The sequence below is a fragment of the Mizuhopecten yessoensis genome, unplaced genomic scaffold, assembly GCF_002113885.1.
Source record: "Mizuhopecten yessoensis strain PY_sf001 unplaced genomic scaffold, ASM211388v2 scaffold1313, whole genome shotgun sequence".
In the NCBI taxonomy this organism is placed as follows: domain Eukaryota; kingdom Metazoa; phylum Mollusca; class Bivalvia; order Pectinida; family Pectinidae; genus Mizuhopecten; species Mizuhopecten yessoensis.
This window is the reverse complement of record NW_018403984.1, coordinates 1,307,911-1,319,661: the sequence shown is the minus strand read 5'-3', so window position 1 is coordinate 1,319,661 and position 11,751 is coordinate 1,307,911. Positions and strand designations below refer to the sequence as shown.

At 34.6% G+C, this 11,751-nt stretch overlaps 1 protein-coding gene across 1 annotated transcript in view; it reads right to left on the bottom strand.

The window, feature by feature from the left end:
* Positions 1-1,312: 1,312 nt before the first annotated feature.
* Positions 1,313-11,751, bottom strand: part of LOC110459636 (ADP-ribosylation factor-like protein 5B) — a 17,741-nt gene continuing 7,302 nt past the window's right edge. The window contains exons 5-6 of the mRNA XM_021511984.1: positions 9,682-9,833; positions 1,313-6,600 (exon numbers count right to left, since the gene is read on the bottom strand). Of these exons, the coding sequence (XP_021367659.1) occupies positions 6,552-6,600; positions 9,682-9,833 (201 nt within the window). The 3' untranslated portion in view covers positions 1,313-6,551. The remainder of the gene's footprint in view (positions 6,601-9,681; positions 9,834-11,751) is intronic.

Sequence of the window (11,751 nt, the reverse complement as noted above, 5' to 3'; positions counted from 1 at the left end):
TCTATTGCTTATTAGCAATATCCATTTCAGAAGAAAATCCCTATTGTTATCTTATAGGATGTAATAGGATAGACGATGGGCGCATGTAATTACATGTACTTGCCTCTATGTCCATTTCATTTAATACAACAATATTAATTTACAAATCACTTCCATTGTTAGATTTGTAGCTAGCTAAGTGATTAAATTACAGTTCAAGATGTTTCCAATGAATGTCAAAACTAATTTCAAAGTATTTAATTGTTGTATTGTACGCCTGTATGACCGCCTCGGTTAGACTGTTCCATACATCAACAGTTCTGTAGCCAAATGAACGTTTCCTAATAGCTAATTTACAATGTGTTTCTTTTTTTCTTTTTCTTTTTTTGTGTGTGTATGCCCTCTTGTTCTAAATGATGAATCTTAATCAAAGAAGCCAGCAGTAACTTTGTTGTCGTGAAAATTGTTAAAAACGGATGGACCAGCGCATTGAAAAGCTGTTTAAAAGTTACATCCTCCAGATATACAACTGATCGTCTAATTAGCCCCACAATGCTGTTTGCTTTGTTTACGGCTTGTTGAATATGTGACGAAAAATTCAGATCCTTATCAATCAATGCTTCAATGTCTTTTTCAGATGATATATTTTCCAGTCTAACTTTATCTTCTCCTGCATTAGCCATTTAGTAGCTTCTCACCTCCTTTCTTTTTATTGAAAGTGCATGTACTTTACATTTAAGGGGGTGAAATTAGCCATGTGTTGGACCAGTCCTGTTAATTATCCAGGTCTTGTATCACTTTTCAACCATCATCGCCCCTAATTTCTTTATCTTTATTTTGTGTCGTCAGCAAACAAGAAGGTATTCGATAACGTACATCCTTGCAGGATTCTGCTTAATACGGGATGATCTCTATGGATGAATTTCAATTTACAATTACCTATTGTTTCGTTTGTTTACGAAGATAGTGTAGATATTGTTTCTGTCCTTTTTCCTTTCCCTTTGTCGTTTCTCTTTTCTTTTCTTCCTCTTTGTTCTTTCTCCTTTTTCACAACTTTAAAATTTGATTTAGCATTTGTTTTTGTCGACCATTTGTTGGCCCTAATGACCTATCTTGTGTTGATGGGCCATTAAGCATTGATAATGATAATAATGAAAATCCTGTTGTTTTTTTTTTATCAAATCTAGTTTTATGTGGGGTTTTTTATAATCCCCGTTAAAATTCACGCAATGGCACTACTCCTCTATGTAAAGGATCAAAATTAGGTAAACATTCGTATAACAAAACCTTCATTAAAGTAACATTAATTAACAAATATGGTTGAACAAAGTCACACATTAAAGTCTTTATTTCATTTTACATAACAGAATACTCACAATTCAAAATACTTCATGAATATAGTTTTTTTTAGAGAAATTCAATGGTAGAAAAATTACTGTATCACGGGTTTTTGTGGTAATTTTATTTTTGCGCATATTGCAGTGATTTGAAATCGCCAATTCAACACTTCCACTACAATATCAAATTATCTAGATGTCATACTGGCCAGTTATGATAATTAAAATGTGAATCACATTTCATTGTTCTGAGCGCGAAAATAAAATAACACTTCCTAATTCAACCCAAAGTAGTAGTCCGAATTATTCTAACGTTTTATCGACTTTTTTTTTATCAAAAGAGTCGATAAAACGTCCGAATAATTCCGACTACTCAAAGTAGTAGTCCATACTCGCCTCTCATACCTCTTCCATCTGCCTCTTTCTAAACACTCTGTGGCATAATTACTTAGTGTTATATTGAGCTATTACATGCAGGAATTGACCCTTTCACCCCTGTAAACCATAACGGACTTATCCAGATCAATAAGTGGTAGAGTTTACTAAAGTTACATACGGATGAAAGGGTTAATTGATTTCATACCAACAGTTATCGTAAATAGGTGCCTTTGAATTAGCTTGAAAAGCGCCTAAATATCATTACTGCTCAATCATATGTTGACAACATTATATAGAACATGAATAACAGGAAATAGGTCACAGTGAAAAGATGGATACTGGGCTATAAACGATACATATACGACTTCTTGCACAACAAACAAATTGGACTCTGAAAAGAAATGTTTAATGTGGGCAACATAATTAAAGATACATTAGAGTATAGAAGTCTGGCCATCAACATAGTGCATACACATTTTAAATAGTTTCAAACAAAAACAATTAAAGCTTTGCATACTCATCATCAAGCATGAAATACTTTAAACGTTGATTTACATGAAGCCAAAACTTAAAATGTATTAAGTTAGTGATTATTGTTCAACAAAACAAATTCCAAACTTTTTTTATTATAATTTAAACACATTAAATATCATTCTGGAAGATTTTCTCCTCATAGCTTTGACAATTAACCTTTTCATTGTAAGAACACAGTAATTAACCACCAAGCCCCCGTATCACAAAAGGTATTCATTTGCGGAACATTCTTAATCTCAAATTCCCTTAAACGATACATCTCTTCTTTAAGGTTCTAGAGTTGAATTTTCTGCAATTAATCCACTGTTTTAAATTATGTAGTGATTTTGTTATATGAATTAATAAGAAAAAAAACCCTATTTCAATTCACATTGACAAAACAAATCCCTTGAATAATAATCTGAATTTGAGAAATGAGCACGTTCTGACAGTTAGGAAGTTTTGTGAGGGCCAAGATCAGTAGATGTAGAAGAAATGAAGATATTTATGTCAATTAAGTGTTACATCCCAGCACTACTTTTCCTTGATAAAATCAATTTTAATCCACAAGAACCTTTTAATTCAACCACTGATACTACAATAACACCATCTATCGTTTTGTTCACAATGGAGTTCAATTTGTTTGATTGTCGCAACTGGAATCCAAATTAAACCTACAGAAATCATTACTTGTTGCCTGGTATAGCATCCACTCACCCAGCAGTCAATCATTTAGTTATCATACTATGAAGACGTGAAAAAGAAATACCAGGTTATCAAAATTTGGATAAATGATAAAAGATGATGAGCTTCTGTAGAAATGAGTATCTCAGTATTTCTTTAACATATGTCTGATTTCATTCATTCATGTCACAAACTCTCATCAGAACTCTGTTTTCTGCTGATGTACCATTTCCATCATTACAACCTAGTGACTGCGTTATGTATAACAAACATCAGACCGACTTGTGTAAAATTAAAATAATGACAAACCACTTAATACATCCTGATGTATATACATGGTCCAGCCTTGTACTGACCCTTAGTCCATCATTGCAAAGAGACTCTAAACTATCCTGAACTATTTTCGATCTCTAACTATAATACAATTGTCTTTAACTCATTTACCCCTAAAATTTCATAATGAATTATTCCAACCTTTGAATTGGAAGAGTTCAAATGAGTCTGCAGGTGTGATTGAGTTAAATCCTTAATGTTATAAAGCTGACTGATACAGGGAAACTACAATATCGTCACTTTTTACAGGGGGAAAAAAACAATGAAAAAGTATTTTTGCTTTATAAACTTTTTTTATGGAAGGTTAAAGAGATCCATTTGGCACATCAGCTTTGTTACCAATGGTTATGAAATATTTTCTTATTAACGAATGAAAAATAATTTACATTCTTTGTACTTTTAATTTACCAAATTTCCTTTTAACAGAATTGGTGTGGAGAATTCCTGTATGGACATATTATGTTCTACTACTGTAAAACCTGTATTTGGAGACCCCTTCCTGAAGTCAATAACATGGTCTAATCACAGCTCTCCTAACACGTTAACATGACAATAACTGTAAGGGGAGGTATACAAACGGTTTCCACTGTACATACTTAAGTACTCTATACTGATTTTGAAGCCAAATACTGGTACATTTGTGTACATGTATTCAATTTTAATTCAAATACTCGTATAATAAATTCCAATAATAAAACATGTTTTCATTGAACATAATATGAGACAGTAGTATCTGACTAAATATTTGTTTACAATGTTTGATTATAGCAACAGCCAGATAAGTATCATTTTGAATGTTCAATGAGTTTTTAAGTTGTCTTTTTTTGCAAATCAAGTATCCTTTTCCCACTGTTTGCTAATTACAGTTTGACTAGTTTTACTCTACTTTTCATAACATTCTGCTGAATATGGTTTTCTTTTAAGAAATCAATTTATCAAAACTACAGACATGCTGGAGAAACCGTTTCCAGTGCACAGTTACTGTTTTTGACAGTGATATGAAAATCCTTAAGAAAAGATCAAACAAGACAATATAAACCTACAATTGTACTGTTCTACTAACGAAGGAAACGCCTTCTTTGCCCTAATTCTTCAACAAGAAACAAGAATGAGCTGCAAGGTGTTTTTTTTACATCTTTTAAATATATTTTTAATAAAATCTTAAGCTTTCTGATTTCAGCAGTAAGTGACAATACAAGCTGTGTGCCTTGCATTTAATAGTGAAAATAAATTGTACATGTGTATGTCCCAAACTAGGCACGACAATAAATGTATGTCAATAGGATCAGCTTCCTCAACACAATAACTAGTGATTGTGGAAAAAAGGTTCTGATAATACTATTTTTAAGCGTTTTTTTCTTTCATTTTTGTTAAAATTACATGCATAATCAAGTCAAAATTATCCAATAATAATTTGATCTAGATTTATAACCATTTGGTTGTTTTTTGCCTATTACTTCTATGATTGTACCCGATAGTGTTAGTTGAATTCTATGGATGGTGTCATTTCAAAAGAAAACCTGAAATCCTGGGGTGAAAAACGTTATCACCTGGAAAACAGGAAAACGTCCTTCCATAACTAAACATTCACTTACAAGAGCTATATTTATCACAAAAACAGAAGTTAATAATGCCTAAAAATCATACAACATTTACATGCTTAACAAGAGATATCTTCCCTGATTAAAAAAATGTAAAGTTGGCGTTGTATTTGATCGACTAAGTAAACTCCAAACAGGCAATGCTTGAGCATACACATCCCTCACAAAACACTCACACTTAATCTAACTCTGTAGGCAGCCAGTATATACAATCTTTAATTCTCATTCATTCCCTGTCAATCACGTATAATGACTTGCATTTAGTGTACAATTATTCACTCATACATTTACACTGTTACAATATTTAGACCTGCATAATACAATTTACTTCGATATGAGTGATCGCTTTCAATAGTTTTGGCATTCCTCATGTAACTAAATCACAAATCCACTCTCAAAAATAAGAACTTGAACAGAACATATTTACCAAATATTGTTTTTTTTCTGTTCATAAAAATGATCACTCAATCTATGATATATATACAGCTTGTTTGTGAATTTACCTGTACATGTTCATATATTGTTCTCATTTCTCTAATGTCCATGGGGCCTGTATCACTCTCTTTATTGGATATAAAGTAATAAATATATATCTTACATCAACATATATAACAACCCATTCTTGACTTTTACCCTATGGGTGGCCTACAATGTACTTACTTATATAAGCTACCCCAGCCAAAAAGATAAACTAGCTGTGAATTTGAATCTATCAATTTCACTGCTTTAACCCTCTCAACAGTGGTTCATAATGAACTCATCCAGATCAATGCATGGTAGAGTTTACTAAAGTTATATAGGGTTGAAAGGGTTAAAGTTAGCAGCAATGAAAGTGTTTTTAATCTAAATATGCCTGCAGTCTTTAGTGAAGTTTAAGGACAGTAGTAGGATTCTAATCTAAACAGACTTAATGGCATAAAAACAAAGAATATCAAAACTATATAAGGTTCAATTTAACCTGTGAATGCGATGCTAAGTGATTTAACATAATTTAATTTAAGTGTACACTACAGGACTACGATCCACTGTATATGAAATGTAAGATCCAGTTTATATTACAAAGTATAGTCAATTTTTAACAATTACTATTCTTAAGGAAATTAGTCCTACACATGGATTCCTATTGTATCTAGATTGAACTTTGACCTCCATGAGGCCTTTTTCATAGCCATGTAATCTAAGTACAAACATATACTTCTTTCTATCCCCTTTGGCATGCTAGAACAATATTAAACTCATCTGTGCCTCTTATGCATGTGTGACAAGATTGCTTTAATTTAATCAAATAGCTTATTTTTTTGTGAAATCTTTACAGGGGAGGGACAGGAAAGTTCAAGATGTCAGAAAAGTTGGACACATGGATGGTGTGCCATGGCATGTGGCTCTTTGGGCCAGGATAGCTCAAATAACATGAAACTGGTGGCTCTTGTAAACAAATCTTCTATATATATTCTTAATTACATGTGAATCAGCACTTAAGATTGGTAGTCATGGTAATGTGAAAATGTTTCTGAACACATTCCTGACAACGGTGGAACAAGGCTTGGTAGCCTGGCATGGCACATCAATGACAACAGAGGATGGTGAGAAATCAGACAGGAACTGTAAAGATGTTCCTTTGATCAATTATAATGGTCTCTCAATCTCCTGGTCACGTCCTGAACCACTTAATCTCCAGTGCACCATAGTAAATACTGCAGTCTCTCACTTGCTATCCTAAACAATATCATCTTCTTTTTAGGTTACTTGATAACCACTCTAAACCTTGGTAAAGTCTGAAAGAAGAAAGTCATTGCAATTAAGATTTTCACCTGAAAGAGAAAATATCATTGTGCAATACAAGATCATGACATACTTCACACAAGAAATTTTTTTCGCGTTTTAACTTTTGCTTTTTTGGCCTGCTGTAAAATATGGGGGGTAAAGATATCATGGCAGCAAATATCCTTACACAACATACCATATTAAGTAATAATGATTACCGGTGACGAGCAAAAGCTTCCTGGTAAACTATATCCTTACACAACATACCATATTAAGTAATAATGATTACTGGTGGCGAGCAAAAGCTTCCCGGTACACTATATCCTTACACAACATACCATATTAAGTAATAATGATTACTGGTGGCGAGCAAAAGCTTCCCGGTACACTATATCCTTACACAACATACCATATTAAGTAATAATGATAACTGGTGACGAGCGAACACTTCCCGGTAAACTATATCCTTACACGACATACCATATTAAGTAATAATGATAACTGGTGACGAGCGAACACTTCCCGGTAAACTATATCCTTACACAACATAACATATTAAGTAATAATGATTACTGGTGGCGAGCAAAAGCTTCCCGGTAAACTATATCCTTACACAACATACCGTATTAAGTAATAATGATAACTGGTGACGAGCGAACACGTCCCGGTAAACTATATCCTTACACAACATACCATATTAAGTAATAATGATTACTGGTGGCGAGCAAAAGCTTCCCGGTAAACTATATCCTTACACAACATAACATATTAAGTAATAATGATTACTGGTGGCGAGCAAAAGCTTCCCGGTAAACTATATCCTTACACAACATACCATATTAAGTAATAATGATTACTGGTGGCGAGCAAAAGCTTCCCGGTAAACTATATCCTTACACAACATACCATATTAAGTAATAATGATAACTGGTGACGAGCGAACACTTCCCGGTAAACTTTATCCTTACACAACATACCATATTAAGTTATATAAATGATAACTGGTGACGAGCGAAAGCTTCCCGGTAAACTATATCCTTACACAACATACCATATTAAGTAATAATGATTACCGGTGACGAGCGAACATTTTGAAACACAAAACAACACACAAGATAATTTTGTTTCCCTTTTTTTTTTTTAAATGTTTGTCAAAATACATGTATTAACTTACAGTGATAAAGACCACACTGTGAAATGGAAATAGCTGTTATGTGTCATTCTCTGACTAGTTAAGTAAATATCTATACCTGACAAAACAAAGCTTTACATGTATGGAATTAGGTACAAAGTTGTATACCACCACACGTATAGATAATTATATATAACTGGTAACCTTAGAAACATGACAACATTCACAGTTAAATGTGAAACTGTGAGACAACAGTACACTGGTATATATTAAGCAGACCTCGTTTTTCAAAGCATGGTCAGCTTAGTTACAATCTGATGTAAATGTTTCATTTTGAATATCTTCCTCAAATTTTGAAATTAAAAACTAACACTACATGTTTAGTAAATATCATTATAATCCTGAGACAAAACATGCAAGGTAATCAGTCAGTTTTAAAATATGTATAAAATGTTTTGCATTTTTTGAGAAGTTGATAAATTAAGCATGCTTGGAACGACCAGGCCATGGCAATTAACACCAGCTAGTAGATAGCTATCACTGTCAATAAAAGTAATTACATTTGTAGGTGGAGTATATCTGAAGGCATTTGAAACCACAGGAGTTATGAAGTAGTGGTAGGCATGACACAAGAGTGACTTGTACCAGCTAAACCAGCTCTCAGGACAAACAAAAAACAGATTTGTTTCCTAGCTGTTACATGTCTGTAAAATTAGGGTAGGTAGTAGGTAATACATTTTATTTTTCAACATTTTTTATAAGGTTTGTATTGAAGGGTAATCTTGACTTGCATTAGTACTGTGTTTCCTTGAAAGCTGCAAAAGCACTAAAGGGTAGACACAAACAAGAGTCCCAATGGGCCTGCATCACTCACCAGGTACTAATTATAAAATATAATCACACACTTGTGACCTTAAAAGTTAACTGGTAAAAATGTAACTAATAAAAATCTCTGATAAATCATTCCTTTATATGTAAACACATGACCTGAGTACTGTAGAAATACTCACCTATCCTAATTAAAAGTATGTCCACATAGATACTAAATGTGAACCCCTTCCCGGTAAGAGCACAGCAGGCCTGTATATGTACACATAGAAATAAATACTTACCCCTTCCTAGTAAGTATAGATATAATTACTTACCCCTCCCCGGTAGGTAAAAATATAAATACTAACCCCTCCCCGGTAAGAGCCCAGCAGGCATGTATTTGTTTGGTTTGGTTTAGTATTGTTTAACGTCTTATCAACAGCTATATGGTCATTTAAGGACGGCCTCCCCTGTGTGCAAGATGCATGCGTGTAGTGTATGTGTGTGTGTTTTGGGAGGCAGCGATATGTTTGTGTTTGTCTCCTTGTGATAGCACGAAACTGATACCAACTTTATAGTGCTACCTCACTGAAACATATTGCAGAAGACACCCAGCAGGATACCCCACCCGGTCACATTATACTGACAACAGGCGAACCAGTCGTCCCACTCCTAAATTGCTGAGTGTTAAGCAGGAGTAGAAACTACCAGTTTTACAGACTCTGGTATGCCTCGGTCAGGGGACAGAACCCAAAGCCTTCCTCACAGGGGCGAACGCTCAACTAAAGGCCAAAAGTTAGGCATTGGCCAGAGAGACATTAGGAAGAAGAAAGTTGTTTAGAAAGAAGAGAAAAGATAAGATCCCAAATTAAGTCGCCTCTTACGATCATGCAATTGGGGCAGCAGGTACAATTCTTACGCCCTACCTGCAGGGAAGCCTCACAGTATATGTATATAGAGATATAAATACTTATCCCTTCCCAGTAATTATAGATATAAATACATAAACTGTACTTACCCCTCCCCAGTAAGTATAGATATAAATACATAAACTGTACTTACCCCTCCCCAGTAATTATAGATATAAATACATAAACTGTACTTACCCCTCCCCAGTAAGTATAGATATAAATACATAAACTGTACTTACCCCTCCCCAGTAAGAGCACAGCAGGCCTGTATATGCCAGGCATGGTCCTTGACTGATGTCAGATTCAGGTGTTGTGATATCTCGGCCGCAGACATTGAGCCCTTTATGTCTTGTTTGTTAGCAAACACTAGTACAGCTGCTTTCCTCAGATCCTAAAATTGACAAATTATACTGTTCAGTATCAAAATCAAATATCTAAACATACATTAACATTAACACAGTAGACATAGATTAAAACTGGATATTTAGGTTATAGCTCAATACCGGTAACGAAAAGGTTTGAAGCAGATGTCAAAATACTGGGGTATAGGCTACAGACATCTACTTAAAGTCAATTCAATACTATAATACCTATAGCCATCATCCCGATAAACACTGTCACCGGTAGTATACTTAACTGGGGAATCTCAAACATCTCCATGATATCACATTGGGGCTAATATAAATCCCCAGACTCAATGCTGGTAATATGTCTATATGTCTCTTCATGCCCAGTTAATACATACATGCATGGTTTTGGGGTTTCTGGATAAATTTTTAAGTTACAACCCTTTTCTTATAGTCTCCCCCCCCCCCTTGGGATTAGTCCTCCATTTATGCAGTCTTTACTGGTGATCATCATAATAATTAAATAATAATAATTTGAGATTCTTATATACTGCTTTATCACAACCTAGGTCGTCTCAAAGCAGTTCACAAATTATTATCCGTGGTTATAGGGTCTTTGCAATCAGCCAATATCTCTCTAAACTATTTGGGGAGTTACCAGCCGGTGCTCCCTGAGGATCAGCCCTGTGACTTGCTTTGTTGATTCCCCATATAGGCACCACTTGGGGAATGTTTTCAACAAATGACTGATAGACATTAAGTTGAAGAGGACACTTGAAGCAATATGGCCGAATTTTCCCTTTTCGGCCCCATTCCTCAGACCCCAAACTGGGAGTCAGCTGACCACAACTGGTACCATCATGTATTGCAACCACATACTTTCATCTAAATATAGTAGATTATTACATTAGGTGAAATTCTTTTCTGGGGTTAAGAAGAAGGGGCTCAGTTGTTTGAAGAAATTGCTGACGGACAGAGGCTTATTAAAGACAGATGAATAATGGATGCCACAATAAAGCATATTTTCATCTTAGTCCAATTAGTCGAGGTGAGCCAGATTATATATATGGGCATAAACTCTCTGGAATTGACTAATCATGACTGTAACAGCAAACTTCACTGTACCACTAAAGTATTTATAATATGATGATGAACCATGGCCATGTATAGGTAGATTGCCAGATTGTATAGCTATGCGTACCTGTCTGTCATTTTAACCCTAAGGCTAGTAACGGTAATGCTAACAACCGTTTGTATAAACATGCAAATGGGATAGGGCATGTTAACCCTTTCACCACTGTAGACCATAATGGAATCATCAATATCAATGCATGATAGAGTCTACTTAAGTTACATAGGGGTGAAAAGGTTAAGGTAATTTGGCTAATCTACTGAGGGAGACCACCAATACAGTTAAAACACCTTTTTTATCACTAGTTATGGTCTATAGCCTGAGGCAACTTACACATCACTTCTCCTTTGTAAACTGCTGAGTAATCAGCTCAGTCAGAGACGTATAATACAGAGATTGGCAACTTGCTCTTGGCCTTACCATTGGTCACTGGTATCGAGAGTTACGCTTCACCTGCGCCATATTGGATATGCGGTTCGCTGCATTCAACTCAAATCATAATTATGCCATGAGAAAACATCGCAAATCAACGTAACATTAAAACCGTACGTAGCTACAAAATGTAGCTGAGATTTCCATGCGGTTTGGGAGTGCTACATTGAATGTAAACTTGAATGATTAAGTTTAGAAAACCCCAAACATCGAAAGATTGCACATCGTGGCTGTGTTTACATATCGGTAATTATTCTGGCTTCAGGATAACACTATCTCCGTTTTTGTTCTTTAGACAATTTCAAAAAAGTTTTCAGAAATTAATTATATGATAATATTTCTAACCAGGAAATTTAAATGAGGTTGTTACAATACTTGCAAAGTTTCATAATTCAGCT